We start from the raw sequence: 27,331 nt of genomic DNA, 5'->3' as shown, positions 1-27,331 counted from the left end.
CAGTAGTAGTAGTCGTGAGAGTAATAGTAGTAATACTAATAGTATTAGAGTAGTAGTAGTATTAGTAGTAGTCGTGAGAGTAATAGCATTAGTAATAGTAGTAATATTAGTCATGGGAATAATAGTTGTATTAGCAGCAGTGATAGTAGTAGTATTAATAGTATTAAAGATGTAGTAGTTTTAGTGGTAGTCGTGAGGGTATTAGTAGTAATACTAGTCATGGGAATAATAGTTGTATTAGCAGAAGTAATAATAGTTTTAGTAGTAATAATATTAGTAGTTGTCGTCATAGTTGGTCCGCAGCAGTGAGTAGCGCATTAAAGGGAGGAAGTAGTCGCTAATTACAAGGAGGATGTGTATACTGTATTTGTGGTGGTAGGCGAGGTACGTGTTGTGATTATTAAGTTCAACCCCGGGGTTTAAACGAAGTTGGGAAAACAAAATGGAGACAAGGTCTTCACATCGACACTGAGGTAGTGGTGTGGTACGTGGTAGTGTTATTTGTTATTTCTGCACAAGGTGGACTTTAGACCAAGTAGAGACGGTGCGCCCATCAATGAATGCTTCGATCAATTACATTACAAAGGTTCTTGCAAGTTTACCGAGGACGTGCACACGCGGGTAAAGTTTTTGTAAAGGTGTAAATACGTTAAAAATGGTTATGTAATGGATATCACAGATGTTCCGAGGTCGTAACCCCCCCCCCCTTTCCCCCTCCCTCCGCCCCCTACCCCCGCCCGGTCCCCCCTCCCTTACTCCACCCCAGCCGTGGTTCCCGCCCGGGGTGCTCGCATCGCGCGTGACCTACCGAGAGTTTCGCGAATGAAGTTTTCTAAATCCCGACATCTGTGTCGGATCGCAGGTATCTGAACGTCCGGCGGCACCGCCATGATGTGGGAAGAATTTTATTCGGGATTTTCAAGCGAAACTCCTGCACTGGCTGCAGGTAAGCGGCACGGAGGTGTGACCACGCCTGGCTCGGTGGACTCGAGTCGATTCGCCATGGTTCTCTCGATTTGAATAATTAACGTACAAAAACCCGGGTGTTCTTCTCCTTTCGAGTTGTAACTTTGCTTCAGTATTTCATTGTTGCATTGAGTGTACAATACGAGCGCGTGCCTTCCCCTCACCCCTCACCCCCCCCAACCTCGAGCCACACCCTCCCCCACCCCCCCCCCACCTCGAGCCACACCCTCCCCCACCCCCCCCCCCCCACCTCGAGCCACACCCTCCCCCCTGCCATGCAAGCGTGTTCCCCGTGCACTTTGTCCCCGACGCGTGTATCATTGTCCCTACACCTCATTCGTTCCTTCACCTCATTCATGATAACCATTCTAATCACCTCTAAGCCCGATTCAATCGCCTTGTCGCAAGTGTCGCATGCAGAAAACCGCCACGGTTGGCGCGTGCCGCCTTGGCTATGACGTCATAATGGCGTGACGTCAAACTTTCGTTCACCCCGCCCCTCGCCCCACGACTGTTTTGAAGGAGCGCGTTCGTTCGTGGATTCTTTTTCCTAAGTCGTCCTGCGCAGGCTCTTGTCCCTGATAGCGTCACGTGTCTGCTGGACGGTGTCCGGTGTCGTACCAGGACAGACGAACCGACCCGGTGTTGGGTTCGAGTTTGTGACGGAAACAGAGCGGAGAATGTTCGACATGCGGACATTAAGCGAGCCTCGTGTAACTCGAGCTCGGCTGCTTGGACACGTGATTTAGAGCGCGCGCCGCGACCACTCGTCGCCCTTTTGTTTACACGGACGACCGAGCCGGGATACTCGGACTGGCTCGGGGGCGCGCGTCCGTGACGTCACGCGCGTGATCATCATCACACGAAGCGCTGCAATCGGAATTAAAAACTGCTGCCGATGTAACGCGACTCTCCTTTACGTTTGTGCAATCGGCAGATCCGACCTGCGATGCCTCATGTTTAGCACAATGCATGCAGTTCGAGTTGTGGGAACAAGTACAAGTACAATCGCCTGATTTTAATAACAAAAGTTTAGACAATTCTGAAGTCTGCAATAGATTAGATTAGATTAGATTAGAATAGATTCTGCAAATTTGCAAATTCTGCAATCCACCAGTCTGCAGCCTCCTCACTCTCTGCAGACCGAGACAAAATCACAGACTGGTCAAACAAGTGGAACATGTCTTTCAATCCTGACAAATCTCACACTCTTACTATGTCTCTCCGAAAAGACCGACTGGACAACCCTCCCATCCACTTTCTTAACAACCCTCTCCAAGAAGTTCTGTCACTCAAGCTTTTGGGTCTCACTATCTGCCATGATCTTTCCTGGGAAAACCACATTTCCAAGCTGGCCTCCAAAGCCAGTCGCCGACTGGGCATCCTCCGTCGTGCGAAGTCCTTCCTTGGCACACCTGAGCTCCTCACCACATACAAGGCTTTCATCCGCAGCTCACTGGAATACTGCTCTCCCCTCTGAGCCGGTGCTCCTGCCTCACACCTAGCGCGGCTTCACGCTGTTGAAACCAAAGCATTCAGAATCATTGGAATCTCCCGCGATGAAGCTAACTCTGAGGGCCTTTCACTCACTCACCGCAGGCAGGTAGGTGGTCTTTCTCTCTTCTACCGACTCCTCTCCAGCCTTGCTCCCCCAGCTCTCTCTGTGCTCTGTCCCCCAAATATTCCTACAGGTCGCACAAGATCTGCCAGCAACCCTCTTATGGTTAAACGGCCAAAATCAAGACTCTGCTCACCTTTACTCTTTCATTCCTCTTCTCTCCCGCCTCTGGAACAAACTTTCTCACTCTCTTCAATCCCACGCCTCCCTCCAGGTCTTTAAAACAGCTGTTCACCACCATCTCTTATCTTCCCCATTCCAAAACCTTGATCGTTTCTACCCCCGTTAATTCATCCCAGATCCACTTTTTTGAAATACCGACTTCTTTCCTGAAGTCCTAGCAGTGTACATGTGTTTTATACCTCTCCCACCCCCACCTCCCCCCTTCCCATGCCTCCTCCCCCCAAGCCCTCTCCCTCCCACAGATCTCCCGATGTCCTTGTTCTCTGCTGTTGAACTTGTGTGCTTCCCTCTCTCTCCCCATCTTGTCTCCCGCTCCCTTTATTGTATGTTTTGTGTGTCCGTTTTTTTTTTTTTTTGTGATTGGTGTTACCTCTTACATGAGCCTCGAAGTTGTATACAAAAAATAAATAAAATAAATAAATAATTGTCTGAAAAGGTTTATTACCTTTTGACACCTGAAATTTGGCTTGTGCAAAAGTTATGGAAACACAGGTGTGGGTCAGAGGTTACAATGATTGTATTTGCCTGTTACAATGGTTGTATTTGGCTGTTACAATTATTGTATTTCGCTGTTACAATGATTGTATTTGCCTGTTACAATGATTGTATTTGGCTGTTACAATGATTGTATTTGACTGTTACAATGATTGTATTTCGTTGTTATGATCACGATCCAAATAAAGCCTAAAATGTCCTCACCCGTGCTCGTGCATCCAAGGTGAGGCTAATGATCTCCCCTAATAGCTATCTTAATTAATTAATATCTTAATTGGGTAAATTGAAAATTTTAACTACCTCTTGTAGATAATGTGCGATTGCAGACAATTATTTAATATATTTATTTATAATATTTAATATCTACCATATAAAACACAATGTGTGTGTGTGTGTGTGTGTGTGTGTGTGTGTGTGTGTGTGTGTGTGTGTGTGTGTGTGTGTGTGTGTGTGTATATATGTGTATACAAATATATATATAAGGAGACCCCGAAAGACTGAAGATCCAAAATACCCTGAAGACCCAAAAGACCCTGAAGACTCAATGGACCCCAAACACCCAAGATACCCCGAAGACCCAAAACACCCTGAAGACCCAAAAGACCCTGAGTACCCCAAAAACCCAAAAGACTGAAAATACCCAAAAGACCCTGAAGACCCCAAAGACCCTGAGGATCCAAAAGATCAAAATGACCCAGAGGACCCAAAATACCCCAAGGACCCAAAAGACCCCAAGGAAAAGACCCCACCAACTCCGAAGACCCAAAAGAAGAGTAATTATGTCTCTTACATTGGAATATTGTAGACGGTGGCTTGCAAACTGAGCCTCAAGGTCGGTGTAGAGAAGCGGTATTTTTTAAAATCACAATAAATACAAGGCACAGGGAGGTGAAATTTGCTGCACATGATGTGCAATGTGCGCAGAGTAAAACGAATGTTCATTTACGTCTGTAGGATGTCGAACAAATCAAGATGATATAGGCACCCCTGACACTAGGCCCAGACTTCAGACGTTAGCATGCTCACGTGGCTGTACCGTCAAAAACTTCTTTTTTTTAAATATTAAATATATACTGTTCCAACCCGTCATTTTTGACGGACTTTATACTAGTACTAGCGGGGTCACCCGTGGGAATCCCACGGGCATGGATGTGTGTGACATTTCGACATATTGAGTTAGATGCTGCACATTCATTTTTACAAAATGGTTACTGGCAAGTCATCAGATCCAGAAATGGTGTGATGAACACTTTATTTATTTCACATAATATGTGACCCCTCACTCCTCTCCACCTGACACTCTCCTGTATCCACCTAGCACTCCTCTCCTCTCCAAACCCTCACATCCCTCTCCTTTCCAATCCCTCACCTCTCCAATCCCTCACACTCCTCTCCTCTCCAATCCCTCACACGCCTCTCCAATCGCGCCTCACACTCCTCTCCAATCACGCCTCACACTCCTCTCCAATCACGCCTCACACTCCTCTCCAATCGCACCTCACACTCCTCTCCAATCGCGCCTCACACTCCCCTCCAATCACTCCTCTCCAATCGTGCCTCACACTCCTCTCCAATCGCGCCTCACACTCCTCTCCAATCGCGCCTCACACTCCTCTCCAATCGCGCCTCACACTCCTCTCCAATCGCGCCTCACTCGCCTCTCCAATCGGCTTTCCCCGTCTCGTTTCTCTCGTTTTTCTCCCGTCTCGTTCTTTTTCTTGCTCCAAATCGGCCCATCTCGCCCGTCGGCCCGTCGGAATCGGAAATCGGCCCGTCTTGCTTTCGTGCTTGCACGTAAATAAATTGTGTTCATGACACCATTTCTGGATCTGATGACTTGCCAGTAACCATTTTGTAAAAATGAATGTGCAGCATCTAACTCAATATGTCGAAATGTCACACACATCCATGCCCGTGGGATTCCCACGGGTGACCCCGCAAGTTTGCATTGACGTTCGTCGATGGACTCGTTCGCCCGTCTCATTCGTTTTCTTGCTACATCCTGTTCAAGTCTGCGTTCTTCATCGATCGTCTCATTCATTTTGGAAATATAAGTTTCCACGCAGCGCATGAATTGTCACGATCCTCAAGAGGAATTTGTCTCGTAATCATCAAATGATAAATGGCAAGTAAATTACATTGTGAAAATTTAATATTTCAAATAGACCTATTTAAAGTTTATGCGCAAATAACTAATAAATAAAAAAACGAAGAAATATGTCTCGGTAATTTCCTGAACTCGGTAATTTCTCGGAAATTTTACTTCCGGCTAAAAATGTTGAATGAAATAAAAACGAAGAAATATATGTCGTTTTGTGACGACTGTCATCAAAGGTAAACGGTGAATTCACTCGGTTTATTCGGTTCGGCTCGGTTTAAAGAAAAAGCGATAATGTCGAAATGTTGACGTCTGTGTCATGTTGGGCGGTGTATGATACTTGTTGGCTGTTGGGCGGTGATATGGTGTATTTTTAAAAATATATCTCTGCGTTTTCCCGCGTTGCTGACACCGAGTCTAAAACCATGATGGTGAGTTATATTGGAGATAAAGGCGTGAGAGAGACTCAATGGCCTTGAAGTTACAGGCATTTGAGAATTCATTTCGTTCTATAAACGGCAACTTTCATCGGATTTTCTTCTCTTTTTTTTTCAACCGAGTCTAAAACTATGTTAGCGACTGTGAAAAATGAAATGATATATCGAATTTAAAATAGATATCGACACATTGCCGTCGGTGTCATGTTGGGCGGTGTATGATACACCATGACGCGATTTTAAAAAATATATCTCTGCATTTTCCCGCGTGTGTGGAATGTTTGTGGAAAATTAAAGATTTCAAATAAACCTATTTAAAGTGTATGCGCACATAACTAATAAAAAAAACGAAGAAATATCTCTCGGTAATTTCCTGAAACATATTTTACTTCCGGCTAATATGTTGAATGAAATAAAAACGAAGAAATATATGTCGGCATCATTGTTGACGTTTTTGTGACGACTATCATCAAACGAAATAGTAATATATCATAACGGAAAAGCAAAAGCGAATTTTTAATATATATCGACACATTGCCGGCGGTGTCATGTTGGGCGGTGTATGATACACCATGACGCGATTTTAAAAAATATATCTCTGCATTTTCCCGCGTGTGTGGATTGTTCTCAATTATTGCTGACACCGAGTCTAAAAGTAAAACCATCGATAAAAATGAAATCATATGGTGAGTTAGATTGGAGATAAAGGCGTGAGAGAGACTCAATGGCCTTGAAGTTACAGGCCTTTGAGAATTCATTTCGTTCTATAAACGGCAACTTTCATCGGATTTTCTTCCCGTTTTTTTTCAACCGAGTCTAAAACTATGTTAGCGACTGTGAAAAATGAAATGATTTATCGAATTTGATTTGAAATAAAACTGGGAGAGAGAGGAAGACACCACGGGCCTACAAAACAGGACTCAAAGCTATGCGAGTTAATAAAATGGTGGATATTTGTTTATATGAAGCCTCTCCCAGAATGGGTGGAACTATGGGTGGAGCTACTCTACAAACCGAGTAAGCCACACCCCGGACAGACACCCAACAGATAGACAGACAGACAGACAGAATCATCTACGGCTATTTTATACTAGTATTAATATATTTCATATATTTATTTATATACGTATTTATTTAATGTATTAATTTATTAATATTATTAATTTATATATTTATTTATATTTATATATTTATTTAATGTTTATGATATTTCTTTTATTTAATGTGATATGCAGTTCTGTGATTTAGTATTGATAGTCATACGTCCTAAATTTAATATAAAAAAAGTTTATGGCACATTTTAGCAATTTGGGGTGCCATTTTGTAATTTTGTAAAATGGCCGCCATGTTGAAATTCGCATTGGATAATCGACTGGATTTAACGAGTATCTATATAAGAGCATAACTGCCAAATTTCATGTTTGTATCACAATGTGCACGATTCACCCTAATAATGGGTGTAAGCCGTTAGGTTAGGTATAAGCTCTGGGATTTCGTCACCTGAAACAAAACAAAAAAAAAAACTACATTCGTACGTAATAAATGAACCGACGCCCTACTTTGTGGCAACTCTATGCTATTCCCATCAATGTTGTAAAATTGATGATACAGAATAGGTGGGTGTCAGCTCTGACGCATTGGGCTGATATGTTTGTTGTGTGATACATAGCACTAGCTATGTTTCCACACAACTTGGACAATTATAATGACGTTGCCATGGTAACAGGCAAAGAGTGGTGACTCTGGTGGATAACCTTGTGTACACCCCGAACCCCTCCATAGTGTCCCCATCCTGCCACATGGATGGTAGAGTCCAAGGTCAATGATTGCGTAACGTGACCCAGAATGACCTTCTCAGCTCCCCGTCTCTCTCTCCCTCCCACACCCTCAACGTGTCTTATAATAATAAGCTCTACAGCCTTTCCTCCATGCTTTTTGTCCTCCATGCTACAACCTTAGGCTTTGCTGATACGCCTGCTGTTGCTCCCCTGACATTCATCCTTCAGTGTATTTTAAGTGCACTATACTTGCCAAAATCAATCCAGCCTGCGCAACTGATGATTTATTCTCGTCAGATTTATTCCAATCCAACCATATTTAGCAGGAACGGTAAATGGTGACGTGCTAAATTGGGCCTGCATTTGGTGGTGTGCTGGCTGCTTCCTCAAGATTATAAGTAAATAAAATGTTGAATTTTGGGCCTGCAAGGTGATGTGTGTTGGCTGGTTCCTCAATGTTTAAAATACAGTACAGAAAAGGTCTAAAATTGGACCTGTAAGGTTGTAAATGCGTCCTCAAGGTTAGAAGCAGAAAGGCTCAAATAGTGGGCCTTCCTAGTGTCTGCTGGCTGGTTCCTCACAGTTAGGAATATATAAAAGTTGGAATTTTGGGCCTGTAAGCGAAGTGTACTCGTTGGTTCCTCAAGGTAAAAAAACACAGAAAAGGTGGAATCTTAGGCTTGCAAGGTGATGTGTGTTGGCTGATTCCTCAAGGTTAAAGGGAAAGAAAAGGTGGAATCTTAGGCTTGCAAGTTGATGTGTGCTCCCTAGTTCCTCAAGGTTCTCGGCCTATGGCATCCAAAGCCACTTCCACACATGGCTTACTGACTTCCTCCACTTCCGTAGTCAACATGTAGCTCTCATCCGGGTCCTCTCATCTCCTCTCCCTGTCAAAGCTGGAGTGCTTCAAGGCAGTGTTTTGGGCCCAGTTTTGTTCCTAATATTCATCAGTGATCTGTCTGTCTCTCTGGGAAATCCTCTTTATCCCTTTGCTGACGACCACTCTTGGCCGTGACGACATACCTCATCCTTAACATTGGCAGGGAGCAGCCTCTTCCCTCTCTGTAGACCTTGAAAAAAATCACAAACTGGTCAAAGACTTGCATATGTTGTTCAATCCTGACAAATACCACGCGCTCACTCTGTCTCTCCCAAAAGACTGTCTAGCCTCACGAGATCAACCATGATCTTTCTTGGGCAAACCACATACCTAAGTTAGCCTCCAAAACCAGCCGCAGACTGGGCATCTCTGTAATGCAAAGTCTCTCCTTCCCACATCTGAACTTTCATCTTCTTATAAAGCCTTCATTCACAGCTTGATGGATCACTGCTCTCACTTTGGGCTGGCAACCCTGCCTCACACATTGCTTCGCTTGACACCGTGGAAACCGAAGCTTTCAAAATCATTGGAATCTCCCACGATGAAGCTGAGTTTATCACTTTCACATTGCAGACAGGTCGGTGGTCTCTCTGACTTCTACCTCCTCCTTACTGGTCTTGCACTCTCTGCCCTTTCCGTGCTCTGTCCTACCCAAGTTTCCACAGGTCGCATGTGGTCTGCTAGTAACCCCCTTCTCATGAAACTCCCAAAATCCAGGCTCACTGCTCACCTCCACTCATCTGTTCCTTTTTTTCCCCTACTTGTGGAACCAACGTCCTCAGTTTGTTCATCCTCATTCTTCTCTCCAGGCCTTCAAGACAGCTATCTCAGGTCATCATCCCCCATCCACAACCATGATCTTTTTTGCCCTCATTGACCCTCTCCGAGCCCACCTCTTTCTGGGTTTCCAGGTTACCGGGTTTTCCCCCACTCCCTCACCCTCCTTTTTTTTTTTGCTTTATTTAATTTTTAACTGCCTTTTTTTTTTCTTTTTTTTTTCATTTCTGTTTCTTCCCAAGTTTCCCTTCGTCTTCAGTGATTGATTGAGAGTTAGCTCCTGTATTTATCCTGTTCACCACCTGTGTCCTCCCCTTGCTCCCATTCTTACCCCAAGTTAGGGTTCTGTTATACGGGGTTCCGTTTCAGGTTTCCTGGTCGTGGTTGCTTCTCTTGATCCTCTGAGTGATCTGCTTCCAAAAAGCGAAGGAATTGATCCAGATTCGTCTGGGCTGCCGTAGATTTTAAGTTCTCTGTTTGTGTCAATTGTTCTTCATATTGAGTGTTCACTCTTATGCATCTTTTCATGCTCATTCTACCTATTTCAATCCTGTGTCTCAGGCCCATTTAGCATTGGGTCTACCTGTTGTTTTTTTTCGAACTCATTCCCATAACCACTGTCCGTGTCTCCATCCCCCATGTCCCATTATTCACCACCATCACTTTAATTCCTTCATTTTACCTTCTGTTTAATATAAAATAAAACAAAAAGATTTTTTCTTTATTTCACACTTGGATTGTCTGTCTGTTTTCTGTTGACCATGTCTTCCTGCCTCCTTACCCACATTTTGCTAAATTTTGCCCCCGTTAAACCTTTCTCTTTTCTTCCTTCTCGAAACGACCTCAAATTATAACTCGATATCTGCGATCACAATGCGATTGCCAAGGGTAAACCTTCCCCGACTGAAATCGTGATTTGAGAAAGCTTGGCATCTATTTAAGTGGACTCATGCTTTTGCACCCCACTGTATACAGTATATTATATTCTATGCCATAGAAAAGACAAACATGTAAAATTGATGATGTAATTGTTAAAGGACTGTCCTAGTGTTCATTCAAAGTGCGTTTTTGGCACGAGGGATTTTGCAGAACACCTGATTGAAAGTTTCCATGTAACATAATTGCCTCATGCAATCATCATTCAGCGCGTGCAACTCATGCACCCTTAGGTTTTCAAAGGTGATACGAGGCATTCTGAGCAAATTCGAAACATTCTTTCTGAGACACTAGCGCGTGGATCTCATGTCTGACATTAAGGGCCTCCACCCATTGTTGGAAAAGCAGAAGCAGCATATCCAAGATGAAGTCATTGGAGAAAAGGAAGGATTTCATATGAACTGCGACTGGAACTGGATTCCATGACCTTGCTGATGATTTGAAGTATGCTGATAGGTCTGTAGTTAAGGCGATCGGTTTTTGCACCTTTTTATGCAGTGCAGTGATGTTGGCAGATTTCCAAAGAGATGGAAGATGACCGAGGGCAAATGTCGGTGAAAAGGGCAGAGATAGGATGTGCAAGAGCAGCAGAGCAGGTGTTTAGGACACATGAGCCTGATGCATTCCGGTCCAGTTGCAGTATCAGGGTCGAGGAATGCGAGAAATTTCACCACCCTCTCGGGTGCAAAAGACACAGTGTCCAGGAGCAGTTGGGTAGAACTGTGTCGGGTTGGTACAGAGAGCGAGGGCTGGGGACACGATATTTGGAAGCAAACAGAATTGAGACATTTGGTCCGGATGCCAAACCACCAAAGTGTGTTTTCGGGTCTACATAATGTTTTTTGATGGTTTCCTAGCCTCCAGGGTCTACTGACTCAGAAACCACCAGGTGCCATCTTGTCACCCTTGGGGAAACTTTTTTTATTGCCCTTTTGTTGTATTGATGGGTCAGGCACTCCTTATGACTCCATGCGTCCACCAATATACAGTGGTGCCCAATACATAAACTAAGTAGTGTATTATCAATATGTTTCAAATTTGGGGGGAGATTGTGAGTCAAGCTAGAAACAGTGTAGTTTGGTGTATGAAGGTGCATGCTCAAATGAAGGCAGCCAGTCCTTTTATCTTACTATAATTCACCAAATGTCCGTCCGTCTGTCTGTCCGTTCGAAGGTACTGCAAAAACGGCTGAACCGATCACAACTATATTTTGGGTGGGTAATCCTAGGACCGCCTGGAGTAAAATAGGCTATATTGTTTTTCCAAGTTTTCCAAGTTTTCCAATTTTCCAATTTTCCAGTTTTTCCAAATACGATGGAATAATATTTACCGATATGAACAGTGATGTGGCTTTTGTTGAAATTCTACGTACCAGGAGAGAGTAGATCGACTCCTGACGAACTCTTGCTATATAAACGTGCCGCTCCGAAGTAACACAGCAGCGTGTGCAAAGCGACTGAGAAACAGGTGTAGCGGCCGCTTCCGTGTTACAGATTCGGCGCGCACTCTTCACACATAAACGTGCGACTGAGAAAGACGTGTAGCGGCCGCTTCCGTTTTGCAGAATTCAATCTTTTTTCAAAATGGGCGCCATGTACTGTTTAGATTTTGATGACTTGTGTGTGATATGATTCAACGGATGTTTATATGAATCGTTTCAAATAAAAAAATCCTTCAATTTCTGATATTTTGATTTTTCATTTGGGCCTCACAATTGAAGCCCCGCCCGCAGGGTCAGTACAATGTAATATTTACCATGAGAGATATATTTGTCTGTGTTTATTTGGCTGTCTGTCTGTCGCCATTTTTCTCAGAGATGGCCAAATAAATCATTGTCAGACTTTCAGAGGTTCATCAATGAATACCTGGGAGTATTTTAGGTAAAAAAATTGAAAATCCTGAAAGAAAAAAGTTATATATATATATATATATATATATTTTTTTTTTTTTTTATTTTTTTTTTTTTTTTTTTAATCACTCTATAGTGCATGCTAGTCTTTGTAGCTATGTGAAAGGTAATATTAAATGATCCCCATCTCCATTCTTAGTGTGTATAGGGAAGTGTTTTAGGACCTGACAAAATAGAAAAAAAAATTGATTTCTTCAAAATGCCAACAGGATTACAACAGCACCGGGCAACGCCAGGTAGTCCTGCGAGTTAAATATAATTGTGCATAAGGAAATTCACCTTTCATGTACGTGAAGCTTCGGGTGAGTGGAAGCGTGGAGAGGATGGAGTGATGGGGAAGTTTGGAGAGCGTGGAGTGAGGGGAAGCTTGGAGAGGATGGGGTGAGGGGGATTCAGAAAGAGGGGACATGAAGTGGAGGGATGTTGAAAAAGGAGACACATATAATGGGTGGGCTTGGAAGGATGCAGTCTTGTTGGAGATGTGGGGAAGGGTACTGACACAGAGTTTCTCCATGAAAGATGAAAGGCACGATGGTCATGCACAGGTCTACAGAAGATGTAATGAGCGATATGTCCCAGTCTGTTTCCAGGAAGCTGCAGATTTTTGGCATGGAAATTTAATGATGTGGGTGCTATTGCTGAAACTTTCACACCAACTTCATCCATATCCATGGCAATCTTATGGCAGATTGATACATCAATGAGATCTTACAGCAACATATTTTACCTACCCTTCAACAACATGGTCCAGTAATCGTCTTTATGGGCAATAATGCTCTGGCTCGCAGGGACATTTGAATAAGGAACATTTTGTCAATGCCAACGTTGATGTCAGGACACCCTGGCCATGCCGTCTCGCTAGATTTATATCCAATTTAACCTCTCTGGGATATCATGGATCGTCACCTTCGAACCTTGCCAAAACAGCCACAGACACTCCGAGCTGGAACAGGAGCTGATTCAGGCATGCAGTGCCATTCCCCAGGCTCAGATTTGAGTGCGTAAATAGTCAATGCGATAACGATGCAATGGAGTGATTGCTGCTGGCGGTGGACATACCAGGTATTAAGATTGTTACCTCCACATTGGATTCCTATGTGAAAACATTCACCACAATGAAGTGGACCTGTAATTATTCAGCATTCACCTGTCAGGTCAGAGGTTATCAGCTCACCTGTGCCCATAATGTCACAAATAAATTGCATCAACAGCAATCAATTGTTTGGTTTTCCATAGCGGAGTGCACACACATATATATATATATATATATATATATATATATATATATATATATATATATATATATATATATATAGTGTTCCAAAAAGACCTGGACAACGTTGGTTATTAATATATTTAGTACCACAAATGATACAATGATACGTTTTGGTTTATCATGCGAACAAGGGGACTAATTTGACGAGGTGAACAAGTGTTGACGAGGTGAACAAGTTATGAGTGTTTGAGTGAGTGTGGCTAAGTGTAAGTGTTGACGAGGTGAACAAGTTATGAGTGTTTGAGTGAGTGTGGGTAAGTGTAAGTGTTGACGAGGTGAGCAAGTGATGAGTGTTTGAGTGAGTGTGGGTAAGTGTAAGTGTTGACGAGGTGAGCAAGTGATGAGTGTTGAGTGAGTGTGGGTAAGTGTAAGTTTTGACGAGGTGAGCAAGTGATGAGTGTTGAGTGAGTGTGGGTAAGTGTAAGTGTTGACGAGGTGAGCAAGTGATGAGTGTTGAGTGAGGGTGGGTAAGTGTAAGTGTTGACGAGGTGAGCAAGTGATGAGTGTTTGAGTGAGTGTGGGTAAGTGTAGGTGTTGACGAAATGAGCAAGTGATGAGTGTTTGAGTGAGTGTGGGTAAGTGTAAGTGTTGACGAGGTGAGCAAGTGATGGGTGTTTGAGTGAGTGTGGGTAAGTGTAAGTGCTGACGAGGTGAGCAAGTGATGAGTGTTTGAGTGAGTGTGGATAAGTGTAGGTGTTGACGAAATGAGCAAGTGATGAGTGTTTGAGTGAGTGTGGGTAAGTGTAAGTGCTGACGAGGTGAGCAAGTGATGGGTGTTTGAGTGAGTGTGGGTAAGTGTAAGTGTTGACGAGGTGAGCAAGTGATGAGTGTTTGAGTGAGTGTGGGTAAGTGTAAGTGTTGACGAGGTGAGCAAGTGATGAGTGTGTGAGTGAGTGTGGGTAAGTGTAAGTGTTGACGAGGTGAGCAAGTGATGAGTGAGTGTGGGTTAGTGTAAGTGTTGACGAGGTGAGCAAGTGATGAGTGAGTGAGTGTGGGTAAGTGTAAGTGTTGACGAGGTGAGCAAGTGATGTGTGTTTGAGTGAGTGTGAGTGTTTGAGTGAATGTGGGTAAGTGTAAGTGTTGCCGAGGTGATCAAGTGATGAGTGTTTGAGTGAGTGTGGGTAAGTGTAAGTGTTGACGAGGTGAACAAGTTATGAGTGTTTGAGTGAGTGTGGGTAAGTGTAAGTGTTGACGAGGTGAGCAAGTGATGGGTGTTTGAGTAAGTGTGGGTAAGTGTAAGTGTTGACGAGGTGAGCAAGTGATGAGTGTTTGAGTGAGGGTGGGTAAGTGTAAGTGTTGACGAGGTGAACAAGTTATGAGTGTTTGAGTGAGTGTGGGTAAGTGTAAGTGTTGACGAGGTGAACAAGTTATGAGTGTTTGAGTGAGTGTGGGTAAGTGTAAGTGTTGACGAGGTGAGCAAGTGATGAGTGTTTGAGTGAGTGTGGGTAAGTGTAAGTGTTGCCGAGGTGATCAAGTGATGAGTGTTTGAGTGAGTGTGGGTAAGTGTAAGTGTTGACGAGGTGAACAAGTTATGAGTGTTTGAGTGAGTGTGGGTAAGTGTAAGTGTTGACGAGGTGAGCAAGTGATGAGTGTTTGAGTGAGGGTGGGTAAGTGTAAGTGTTGACGAGGTGAGCAAGTGATGAGTGTTTGAGTGAGTGTGGGTAAGTGTAAGTGTTGACGAGGTGAGCAAGTGATGGGTGTTTGAGTAAGTGTGGGTAAGTGTAAGTGTTGACGAGGTGAGCAAGTGATGAGTGTTTGAGTGAGGGTGGGTAAGTGTAAGTGTTGACGAGGTGAACAAGTTATGAGTGTTTGAGTGAGTGTGGGTAAGTGTAAGTGTTGACGAGGTGAACAAGTTATGAGTGTTTGAGTGAGTGTGGGTAAGTGTAAGTGTTGACGAGGTGAGCAAGTGATGAGTGTTTGAGTGAGTGTGGGTAAGTGTAAGTGTTGACGAGGTGAGCAAGTGATGAGTGTTGAGTGAGTGTGGGTAAGTGTAAGTTTTGACGAGGTGAGCAAGTGATGAGTGTTGAGTGAGTGTGGGTAAGTGTAAGTGTTGACGAGGTGAGCAAGTGATGAGTGTTGAGTGAGGGTGGGTAAGTGTAAGTGTTGACGAGGTGAGCAAGTGATGAGTGTTTGAGTGAGTGTGGGTAAGTGTAGGTGTTGACGAAATGAGCAAGTGATGAGTGTTTGAGTGAGTGTGGGTAAGTGTAAGTGTTGACGAGGTGAGCAAGTGATGGGTGTTTGAGTGAGTGTGGGTAAGTGTAAGTGCTGACGAGGTGAGCAAGTGATGAGTGTTTGAGTGAGTGTGGGTAAGTGTAGGTGTTGACGAAATGAGCAAGTGATGAGTGTTTGAGTGAGTGTGGGTAAGTGTAAGTGTTGACGAGGTGAGCAAGTGATGGGTGTTTGAGTGAGTGTGGGTAAGTGTAAGTGCTGACGAGGTGAGCAAGTGATGAGTGTTGAGTGAGGGTGGGTAAGTGTAAGTGTTGACGAGGTGAGCAAGTGATGAGTGTTTGAGTGAGTGTGGATAAGTGTAGGTGTTGACGAAATGAGCAAGTGATGAGTGTTTGAGTGAGTGTGGGTAAGTGTAAGTGTTGACGAGGTGAGCAAGTGATGAGTGTTGAGTGAGGGTGGGTAAGTGTAAGTGTTGACGAGGTGAGCAAGTGATGAGTGTTTGAGTGAGTGTGGATAAGTGTAGGTGTTGACGAAATGAGCAAGTGATGAGTGTTTGAGTGAGTGTGGGTAAGTGTAAGTGCTGACGAGGTGAGCAAGTGATGGGTGTTTGAGTGAGTGTGGGTAAGTGTAAGTGTTGACGAGGTGAGCAAGTGATGGGTGTTTGAGTGAGTGTGGGTAAGTGTAAGTGTTGACGAGGTGAGCAAGTGATGAGTGTTTGAGTGAGTGTGGGTAAGTGTAAGTGTTGACGAGGTGAGCAAGTGATGAGTGTTTGAGTGAGTGTGGGTAAGTGTAAGTGTTGACGAGGTGAGCAAGTGATGAGTGTTTGAGTGAGTGTGGGTAAGTGTAAGTGCTGACGAGGTGAGCAAGTGATGGGTGTTTGAGTGAGTGTGGGTAAGTGTAAGTGTTGACGAGGTGAGCAAGTGATGAGTGTTTGAGTGAGTGTGGGTAAGTGTAAGTGTTGACGAGGTGAGCAAGTGATGAGTGTGTGAGTGAGTGTGGGTAAGTGTAAGTGTTGACGAGGTGAGCAAGTGATGAGTGTTTGAGTGAGTGTGGGTAAGTGTAAGTGTTGACGAGGTGAGCAAGTGATGAGTGTTGAGTGAGTGTGGGTAAGTGTAAGTTTTGACGAGGTGAGCAAGTGATGAGTGTTGAGTGAGTGTGGGTAAGTGTAAGTGTTGACGAGGTGAGCAAGTGATGAGTGTTGAGTGAGGGTGGGTAAGTGTAAGTGTTGACGAGGTGAGCAAGTGATGAGTGTTTGAGTGAGTGTGGGTAAGTGTAGATGTTGACGAAATGAGCAAGTGATGAGTGTTTGAGTGAGTGTGGGTAAGTGTAAGTGTTGACGAGGTGAGCAAGTGATGGGTGTTTGAGTGAGTGTGGGTAAGTGTAAGTGCTGACGAGGTGAGCAAGTGATGAGTGTTGAGTGAGGGTGGGTAAGTGTAAGTGTTGACGAGGTGAGCAAGTGATGAGTGTTTGAGTGAGTGTGGATAAGTGTAGGTGTTGACGAAATGAGCAAGTGATGAGTGTTTGAGTGAGTGTGGGTAAGTGTAAGTGTTGACGAGGTGAGCAAGTGATGAGTGTTGAGTGAGGGTGGGTAAGTGTAAGTGTTGACGAGGTGAGCAAGTGATGAGTGTTTGAGTGAGTGTGGATAAGTGTAGGTGTTGACAAAATGAGCAAGTGATGAGTGTTTGAGTGAGTGTGGGTAAGTGTAAGTGCTGACGAGGTGAGCAAGTGATGGGTGTTTGAGTGAGTGTGGGTAAGTGTAAGTGTTGACGAGGTGAGCAAGTGATGGGTGTTTGAGTGAGTGTGGGTAAGTGTAAGTGTTGACGAGGTGAGCAAGTGATGAGTGTTTGAGTGAGTGTGGGTAAGTGTAAGTGTTGACGAGGTGAGCAAGTGATGAGTGTTTGAGTGAGTGTGGGTAAGTGTAAGTGTTGATGAGGTGAGCAAGTGATGAGTGTTTGAGTGAGTGTGGGTAAGTGTAAGTGTTGACGAGATGAGCAAGTGATGAGTGTTTGAGTGAGTGTGGGTAAGTGTAAGTGCTGACGAGGTGAGCAAGTGATGGGTGTTTGAGTGAGTGTGGGTAAGTGTAAGTGTTGACGAGGTGAGCAAGTGATGAGTGTTTGAGTGAGTGTGGGTAATTGTAAGTGTTGACGAGGTGAGCAAGTGATGAGTGTGTGAGTGAGTGTGGGTAAGTGTAAGTGTTGACGAGGTGAGCAAGTGATGAGTGAGTGTGGGTTAGTGTAAGTGTTGACGAGGTGAGCAAGTGATGAGTGAGTGAGTGTGGGTAAGTGTAAGTGTTGACGAGGTGATCAAGTGATGAGTGTTTGAGTGAGTGTTGGTTAGTGTAAGTGTTGACGGGGCGAGCAAGTGATGAGTGTTTGAGTGAGTGTGGGTAAGTGTAAGTGTTGACGAGGTGAGCAAGTGATGGGTGTTTGAGTGAGTGTGGGTAAGTGTAAGTGTTGACGAGGTGAGCAAGTGATGAGTGTTTGAGTGAGTGTGGGTAAGTGTAAGTGTTGACGAGGTGAGCAAGTGATGAGTGTGTGAGTGAGTGTGGGTAAGTGTAAGTGTTGACGAGGTGAGCAAGTGATGAGTGAGTGTGGGTTAGTGTAAGTGTTGACGAGGTGAGCAAGTGATGAGTGAGTGAGTGTGGGTAAGTGTAAGTGTTGACGAGGTGATCAAGTGATGAGTGTTTGAGTGAGTGTGGGTTAGTGTAAGTGTTGACGAGGCGAGCAAGTGTTGAGTGTTTGAGTGAGTGTGGGTAAGTGTAAGTGTTGACGAGGTGAGCAAGTCATGGGTGTTTGAGTGAGTGTGGGTAAGTGTAAGTGTTGACGAGGTGAGCAAGTGATGAGTGTTTGAGTGAGTGTGGGTAAGTGTAAGTGTTGACGAGGTGAGCAAGTGATGAGTGTGTGAGTGTAGGTAAGTGTAAGTGTTGACGAGGTGAGCAAGTGATGGGTGTTTGAGTGAGTGTGGGTAAGTGTAAGTGTTGACGAGGTGAGCAAGTGATGGGTGTTTGAGTAAGTGTGGGTAAGTGTAAGTGTTGACGAGGTGAGCAAGTGATGGGTGTTTGAGTAAGTGTGGGTAAGTGTAAGTGTTGACGAGGTGAGCAAGTGATGAGTGTTTGAGTGAGGGTGGGTAAGTGTAAGTGTTGACGAGGTGAACAAGTTATGAGTGTTTGAGTGAGTGTGGGTAAGTGTAAGTGTTGACGAGGTGAACAAGTTATGAGTGTTTGAGTGAGTGTGGGTAAGTGTAAGTGTTGACGAGGTGAGCAAGTGATGAGTGTTTGAGTGAGTGTGGGTAAGTGTAAGTGTTGATGAGGTGAGCAAGTGATGAGTGTTTGAGTGAGTGTGGGTAAGTGTAAGTGTTGACGAGGTGAGCAAGTGATGAGTGTTTGAGTGAGTGTGGGTAAGTGTAAGTGTTGACGAGGTGAGCAAGTGATGAGTGTTTGAGTGAGTGTGGGTAAGTGTAAGTGTTGACGAGGTGAGGAAGTGATGGGTGTTTGAGTGAGTGTGGGTAAGTGTAAGTGTTGACGAGGTGAGCAAGTGATGAGTGTTTGAGTGAGGGTGGGTAAGTGTAAGTGTTGACGAGGTGAACAAGTTATGAGTGTTTGAGTGAGTGTGGGTAAGTGTAAGTGTTGACGAGGTGAACAAGTTATGAGTGTTTGAGTGAGTGTGGGTAAGTGTAAGTGTTGACGAGGTGAGCAAGTGATGAGTGTTTGAGTGAGTGTGGGTAAGTGTAAGTGTTGACGAGGTGAGCAAGTGATGAGTGTTGAGTGAGTGTGGGTAAGTGTAAGTTTTGACGAGGTGAGCAAGTGATGAGTGTTGAGTGAGTGTGGGTAAGTGTAAGTGTTGACGAGGTGAGCAAGTGATGAGTGTTGAGTGAGGGTGGGTAAGTGTAAGTGTTGACGAGGTGAGCAAGTGATGAGTGTTTGAGTGAGTGTGGGTAAGTGTAGGTGTTGACGAAATGAGCAAGTGATGAGTGTTTGAGTGAGTGTGGGTAAGTGTAAGTGTTGACGAGGTGAGCAAGTGATGGGTGTTTGAGTGAGTGTGGGTAAGTGTAAGTGCTGACGAGGTGAGCAAGTGATGAGTGTTGAGTGAGGGTGGGTAAGTGTAAGTGTTGACGAGGTGAGCAAGTGATGAGTGTTTGAGTGAGTGTGGATAAGTGTAGGTGTTGACGAAATGAGCAAGTGATGAGTGTTTGAGTGAGTGTGGGTAAGTGTAAGTGTTGACGAGGTGAGCAAGTGATGAGTGTTGAGTGAGGGTGGGTAAGTGTAAGTGTTGACGAGGTGAGCAAGTGATGAGTGTTTGAGTGAGTGTGGATAAGTGTAGGTGTTGACGAAATGAGCAAGTGATGAGTGTTTGAGTGAGTGTGGGTAAGTGTAAGTGCTGACGAGGTGAGCAAGTGATGGGTGTTTGAGTGAGTGTGGGTAAGTGTAAGTGTTGACGAGGTGAGCAAGTGATGGGTGTTTGAGTGAGTGTGGGTAAGTGTAAGTGTTGACGAGGTGAGCAAGTGATGAGTGTTTGAGTGAGTGTGGGTAAGTGTAAGTGTTGACGAGGTGAGCAAGTGATGAGTGTTTGAGTGAGTGTGGGTAAGTGTAAGTGTTGACGAGGTGAGCAAGTGATGAGTGTTTGAGTGAGTGTGGGTAAGTGTAAGTGTTGACGAGGTGAGCAAGTGATGAGTGTTTGAGTGAGTGTGGGTAAGTGTAAGTGCTGACGAGGTGAGCAAGTGATGGGTGTTTGAGTGAGTGTGGGTAAGTGTAAGTGTTGACGAGGTGAGCAAGTGATGAGTGTTTGAGTGAGTGTGGGTAAGTGTAAGTGTTGACGAGGTGAGCAAGTGATGAGTGTGTGAGTGAGTGTGGGTAAGTGTAAGTGTTGACGAGGTGAGCAAGTGATGAGTGAGTGTGGGTTAGTGTAAGTGTTGACGAGGTGAGCAAGTGATGAGTGAGTGAGTGTGGGTAAGTGTAAGTGTTGACGAGGTGAGCAAGTGATGAGTGAGTGAGGGTGGGTAAGTGTAAGTGTTGACGAGGTGAGCAAGTGATGAGTGTTTGAGTGAGTGTGGGTAAGTGTAAGTGTTGACGAGGTGAGCAAGTGATGAGTGTTGAGTGAGGGTGGGTAAGTGTAAGTGTTGACGAGGTGAGCAAGTGATGGGTGTTTGAGTGAGTGTGGGTAAGTGTAAGTGTTGACGAGGTGAGCAAGTGATGAGTGTTGAGTGAGGGTGGGTAAGTGTAAGTGTTGACGAGGTGAGCAAGTGATGAGTGTTTGAGTGAGTGTGGATAAGTGTAGGTGTTGACGAAATGAGCAAGTGATGAGTGTTTGAGTGAGTGTGGGTAAGTGTAAGTGTTGACGAGGTGAGCAAGTGATGAGTGTTGAGTGAGGGTGGGTAAGTGTAAGTGTTGACGAGGTGAGCAAGTGATGAGTGTTTGAGTGAGTGTGGGTAAGTGTAAGTGTTGACGAGGTGAGCAAGTGATGAGTGTTGAGTGAGGGTGGGTAAGTGTAAGTGTTGACGAGGTGAGCAAGTGATGAGTGTTTGAGTGAGTGTGGATAAGTGTAGGTGTTGACGAAATGAGCAAGTGATGAGTGTTTGAGTGAGTGTGGGTAAGTGTAAGTGCTGATGAGGTGAGCAAGTGATGGGTGTTTGAGTGAGTGTGGGTAAGTAAGTGTTGACGAGGTGAGCAAGTGATGGGTGTTTGAGTGAGTGTGGGTAAGTGTAAGTGTTGACGAGGTGAGCAAGTGATGAGTGTTTGAGTGAGTGTGGGTAAGTGTAAGTGTTGACGAGGTGAGCAAGTGATGAGTGTTTGAGTGAGTGTGGGTAAGTGTAAGTGTTGACGAGGTGAGCAAGTGATGAGTGTTTGAGTGAGTGTGGGTAAGTGTAAGTGCTGACGAGGTGAGCAAGTGATGGGTGTTTGAGTGAGTGTGGGTAAGTGTAAGTGTTGACGAGGTGAGCAAGTGATGAGTGTTTGAGTGAGTGTGGGTAAGTGTAAGTGTTGACGAGGTGAGCAAGTGATGAGTGTGTGAGTGAGTGTGGGTAAGTGTAAGTGTTGACGAGGTGAGCAAGTGATGAGTGTTTGAGTGAGTGTGGGTAAGTGTAAGTGTTGACGAGGTGAGCAAGTGATGAGTGTTTGAGTGAGTGTGGGTAAGTGTAAGTTTTGACGAGGTGAGCAAGTGATGAGTGTTGAGTGAGTGTGGGTAAGTGTAAGTGTTGACGAGGTGAGCAAGTGATGAGTGTTGAGTGAGGGTGGGTAAGTGTAAGTGTTGACGAGGTGAGCAAGTGATGAGTGTTTGAGTGAGTGTGGGTAAGTGTAGGTGTTGACGAAATGAGCAAGTGATGAGTGTTTGAGTGAGTGTGGGTAAGTGTAAGTGTTGACGAGGTGAGCAAGTGATGGGTGTTTGAGTGAGTGTGGGTAAGTGTAAGTGCTGACGAGGTGAGCAAGTGATGAGTGTTGAGTGAGGGTGGGTAAGTGTAAGTGTTGACGAGGTGAGCAAGTGATGAGTGTTTGAGTGAGTGTGGATAAGTGTAGGTGTTGACGAAATGAGCAAGTGATGAGTGTTTGAGTGAGTGTGGGTAAGTGTAAGTGTTGACGAGGTGAGCAAGTGATGAGTGTTGAGTGAGGGTGGGTAAGTGTAAGTGTTGACGAGGTGAGCAAGTGATGAGTGTTTGAGTGAGTGTGGATAAGTGTAGGTGTTGACGAAATGAGCAAGTGATGAGTGTTTGAGTGAGTGTGGGTAAGTGTAAGTGCTGACGAGGTGAGCAAGTGATGGGTGTTTGAGTGAGTGTGGGTAAGTGTAAGTGTTGACGAGGTGAGCAAGTGATGGGTGTTTGAGTGAGTGTGGGTAAGTGTAAGTGTTGACGAGGTGAGCAAGTGATGAGTGTTTGAGTGAGTGTGGGTAAGTGTAAGTGTTGACGAGGTGAGCAAGTGATGAGTGTTTGAGTGAGTGTGGGTAAGTGTAAGTGTTGACGAGGTGAGCAAGTGATGAGTGTTTGAGTGAGTGTGGGTAAGTGTAAGTGTTGACGAGGTGAGCAAGTGATGAGTGTTTGAGTGAGTGTGGGTAAGTGTAAGTGCTGACGAGGTGAGCAAGTGATGGGTGTTTGAGTGAGTGTGGGTAAGTGTAAGTGTTGACGAGGTGAGCAAGTGATGAGTGTTTGAGTGAGTGTGGGTAAGTGTAAGTGTTGACGAGGTGAGCAAGTGATGTGTGTGAGTGAGTGTGGGTAAGTGTAAGTGTTGACGAGGTGAGCAAGTGATGAGTGAGTGTGGGTTAGTGTAAGTGTTGACGAGGTGAGCAAGTGATGAGTGAGTGAGTGTGGGTAAGTGTAAGTGTTGACGAGGTGATCAAGTGATGAGTGTTTGAGTGAGTGTGGGTTAGTGTAAGTGTTGACGAGGCGAGCAAGTGATGAGTGTTTGAGTGAGTGTGGGTAAGTGTAAGTGTTGACGAGGTGAGCAAGTGATGGGTGTTTGAGTGAGTGTGGGTAAGTGTAAGTGTTGACGAGGTGAGCAAGTGATGAGTGTTTGAGTGAGTGTGGGTAAGTGCAAGTGTTGACGAGGTGAGCAAGTGATGAGTGTGTGAGTGAGTGTGGGTAAGTGTAAGTGTTGACGAGGTGAGCAAGTGATGAGTGAGTGTGGGTTAGTGTAAGTGTTGACGAGGTGAGCAAGTGATGAGTGAGTGAGTGTGGGTAAGTGTAAGTGTTGACGAGGTGATCAAGTGATGAGTGTTTGAGTGAGTGTGGGTTAGTGTAAGTGTTGACGAGGCGAGCAAGTGATGAGTGTTTGAGTGAGTGTGGGTAAGTGTAAGTGTTGACGAGGTGAGCAAGTCATGGGTGTTTGAGTGAGTGTGGGTAAGTGTAAGTGTTGACGAGGTGAGCAAGTGATGAGTGTTTGAGTGAGTGTGGGTAAGTGTAAGTGTTGACGAGGTGAGCAAGTGATGAGTGTGTGAGTGTGGGTAAGTGTAAGTGTTGACGAGGTGAGCAAGTGATGGGTGTTTGAGTGAGTGTGGGTAAGTGTAAGTGTTGACGAGGTGAGCAAGTGATGGGTGTTTGAGTAAGTGTGGGTAAGTGTAAGTGTTGACGAGGTGAGCAAGTGATGGGTGTTTGAGTAAGTGTGGGTAAGTGTAAGTGTTGACGAGGTGAACAAGTTATGAGTGTTTGAGTGAGTGTGGGTAAGTGTAAGTGTTGACGAGGTGAGCAAGTGATGAGTGTTTGAGTGAGTGTGGGTAAGTGTAAGTGTTGACGAGGTGAGCAAGTGATGAGTGTTGAGTGAGTGTGGGTAAGTGTAAGTTTTGACGAGGTGAGCAAGTGATGAGTGTTGAGTGAGTGTGGGTAAGTGTAAGTGTTGACGAGGTGAGCAAGTGATGAGTGTTGAGTGAGGGTGGGTAAGTGTAAGTGTTGACGAGGTGAGCAAGTGATGAGTGTTTGAGTGAGTGTGGGTAAGTGTAGGTGTTGACGAAATGAGCAAGTGATGAGTGTTTGAGTGAGTGTGGGTAAGTGTAAGTGTTGACGAGGTGAGCAAGTGATGGGTGTTTGAGTGAGTGTGGGTAAGTGTAAGTGCTGACGAGGTGAGCAAGTGATGAGTGTTGAGTGAGGGTGGGTAAGTGTAAGTGTTGACGAGGTGAGCAAGTGATGAGTGTTTGAGTGAGTGTGGATAAGTGTAGGTGTTGACGAAATGAGCAAGTGATGAGTGTTTGAGTGAGTGTGGGTAAGTGTAAGTGTTGACGAGGTGAGCAAGTGATGAGTGTTGAGTGAGGGTGGGTAAGTGTAAGTGTTGACGAGGTGAGCAAGTGATGAGTGTTTGAGTGAGTGTGGATAAGTGTAGGTGTTGACGAAATGAGCAAGTGATGAGTGTTTGAGTGAGTGTGGGTAAGTGTAAGTGCTGACGAGGTGAGCAAGTGATGGGTGTTTGAGTGAGTGTGGGTAAGTGTAAGTGTTGACGAGGTGAGCAAGTGATGGGTGTTTGAGTGAGTGTGGGTAAGTGTAAGTGTTGACGAGGTGAGCAAGTGATGAGTGTTTGAGTGAGTGTGGGTAAGTCTAAGTGTTGACGAGGTGAGCAAGTGATGAGTGTTTGAGTGAGTGTGGGTAAGTGTAAGTGTTGACGAGGTGAGCAAGTGATGAGTGTTTGAGTGAGTGTGGGTAAGTGTAAGTGTTGACGAGGTGAGCAAGTGATGAGTGTTTGAGTGAGTGTGGGTAAGTGTAAGTGCTGACGAGGTGAGCAAGTGATGGGTGTTTGAGTGAGTGTGGGTAAGTGTAAGTGTTGACGAGGTGAGCAAGTGATGAGTGTTTGAGTGAGTGTGGGTAAGTGTAAGTGTTGACGAGGTGAGCAAGTGATGAGTGTGTGAGTGAGTGTGGGTAAGTGTAAGTGTTGACGAGGTGAGCAAGTGATGAGTGAGTGTGGGTTAGTGTAAGTGTTGACGAGGTGAGCAAGTGATGAGTGAGTGAGTGTGGGTAAGTGTAAGTGTTGACGAGGTGAGCAAGTGATGAGTGAGTGTGGGTTAGTGTAAGTGTTGACGAGGTGAGCAAGTGATGAGTGAGTGAGTGTGGGTAAGTGTAAGTGTTGACGAGGTGATCAAGTGATGAGTGTTTGAGTGAGTGTGGGTAAGTGTAAGTGTTGACGAGGTGAGCAAGTGATGAGTGAGTGTGGGTTAGTGTAAGTGTTGACGAGGTGATCAAGTGATGAGTGTTTGAGTGAGTGTGGGTAAGTGTAAGTGTTGACGAGGTGAGCAAGTGATGAGTGAGTGTGGGTTAGTGTAAGTGTTGACGAGGTGATCAAGTGATGAGTGTTTGAGTGAGGGTGGGTAAGTGTAAGTGTTGACGAGGTGAACAAGTTATGAGTGTTTGAGTGAGTGTGGGTAAGTGTAAGTGTTGACGAGGTGAACAAGTTATGAGTGTTTGAGTGAGTGTGGGTAAGTGTAAGTGTTGACGAGGTGAGCAAGTGATGAGTGTTTGAGTGAGTGTGGGTAAGTGTAAGTGTTGACGAGGTGAGCAAGTGATGAGTGTTTGAGTGAGTGTGGGTAAGTGTAAGTGTTGACGAGGTGAGCAAGTGATGAGTGTTTGAGTGAGTGTGGGTAAGTGTAAGTGTTGACGAGGTGAGCAAGTGATGAGTGTTTGAGTGAGTGTGGGTAAGTGTAAGTGTTGACGAGGTGAGCAAGTGATGGGTGTTTGAGTGAGTGTGGGTAAGTGTAAGTGTTGACGAGGTGAGCAAGTGATGAGTGTTTGAGTGAGGGTGGGTAAGTGTAAGTGTTGACGAGGTGAGCAAGTGATGAGTGTTGAGTGAGGGTGGGTAAGTGTAAGTGTTGACGAGGTGAGCAAGTGATGAGTGTTTGAGTGAGTGTGGGTAAGTGTAGGTGTTGACGAAATGAGCAAGTGATGAGTGTTTGAGTGAGTGTGGGTAAGTGTAAGTGTTGACGAGGTGAGCAAGTGATGGGTGTTTGAGTGAGTGTGGGTAAGTGTAAGTGCTGACGAGGTGAGCAAGTGATGAGTGTTGAGTGAGGGTGGGTAAGTGTAAGTGTTGACGAGGTGAGCAAGTGATGAGTGTTTGAGTGAGTGTGGATAAGTGTAGGTGTTGACGAAATGAGCAAGTGATGAGTGTTTGAGTGAGTGTGGGTAAGTGTAAGTGTTGACGAGGTGAGCAAGTGATGAGTGTTGAGTGAGGGTGGGTAAGTGTAAGTGTTGACGAGGTGAGCAAGTGATGAGTGTTTGAGTGAGTGTGGATAAGTGTAGGTGTTGACGAAATGAGCAAGTGATGAGTGTTTGAGTGAGTGTGGGTAAGTGTAAGTGCTGACGAGGTGAGCAAGTGATGGGTGTTTGAGTGAGTGTGGGTAAGTGTAAGTGTTGACGAGGTGAGCAAGTGATGGGTGTTTGAGTGAGTGTGGGTAAGTGTAAGTGTTGACGAGGTGAGCAAGTGATGAGTGTTTGAGTGAGTGTGGGTAAGTCTAAGTGTTGACGAGGTGAGCAAGTGATGAGTGTTTGAGTGAGTGTGGGTAAGTGTAAGTGTTGACGAGGTGAGCAAGTGATGAGTGTTTGAGTGAGTGTGGGTAAGTGTAAGTGTTGACGAGGTGAGCAAGTGATGAGTGTTTGAGTGAGTGTGGGTAAGTGTAAGTGCTGACGAGGTGAGCAAGTGATGGGTGTTTGAGTGAGTGTGGGTAAGTGTAAGTGTTGACGAGGTGAGCAAGTGATGAGTGTTTGAGTGAGTGTGGGTAAGTGTAAGTGTTGACGAGGTGAGCAAGTGATGAGTGTGTGAGTGAGTGTGGGTAAGTGTAAGTGTTGACGAGGTGAGCAAGTGATGAGTGAGTGTGGGTTAGTGTAAGTGTTGACGAGGTGAGCAAGTGATGAGTGAGTGAGTGTGGGTAAGTGTAAGTGTTGACGAGGTGAGCAAGTGATGAGTGAGTGTGGGTTAGTGTAAGTGTTGACGAGGTGAGCAAGTGATGAGTGAGTGAGTGTGGGTAAGTGTAAGTGTTGACGAGGTGATCAAGTGATGAGTGTTTGAGTGAGTGTGGGTAAGTGTAAGTGTTGACGAGGTGAGCAAGTGATGAGTGAGTGTGGGTTAGTGTAAGTGTTGACGAGGTGATCAAGTGATGAGTGTTTGAGTGAGTGTGGGTAAGTGTAAGTGTTGACGAGGTGAGCAAGTGATGAGTGAGTGTGGGTTAGTGTAAGTGTTGTCGAGGTGAGCAAGTGATGAGTGAGTGAGTGTGGGTAAGTGTAAGTGTTGACGAGGTGATCAAGTGATGAGTGTTTGAGTGAGTGTGGGTAAGTGTAAGTGTTGACGAGGTGATCAAGTGATGAGTGTTTGAGTGAGTGTGGGTAAGTGTAAGTGTTGACGAGGTGAGCAAGTGAT

At 45.1% G+C, this 27,331-nt stretch overlaps 1 protein-coding gene across 1 annotated transcript in view; it reads left to right on the top strand.

The window, feature by feature from the left end:
* Window positions 1–759: 759 nt before the first annotated feature.
* Window positions 760–27,331, top strand: part of LOC137425567 (peroxisome proliferator-activated receptor delta) — an 84,493-nt gene continuing 57,921 nt past the window's right edge. Inside the window, exon 1 of the mRNA XM_068114126.2 lies at window positions 760–946. Coding sequence (XP_067970227.2) covers window positions 889–946 — 58 coding nt within the window. The 5' untranslated portion in view covers window positions 760–888. The remainder of the gene's footprint in view (window positions 947–27,331) is intronic.

The sequence above is a fragment of the Myxine glutinosa genome, chromosome 4 (genome assembly GCF_964187855.1).
Source record: "Myxine glutinosa chromosome 4, kmMyxGlut1.1, whole genome shotgun sequence".
In the NCBI taxonomy this organism is placed as follows: domain Eukaryota; kingdom Metazoa; phylum Chordata; class Myxini; order Myxiniformes; family Myxinidae; genus Myxine; species Myxine glutinosa.
Note: the sequence above shows the minus strand (reverse complement) of the source record. Positions and strands in the feature narration are given on the sequence as shown.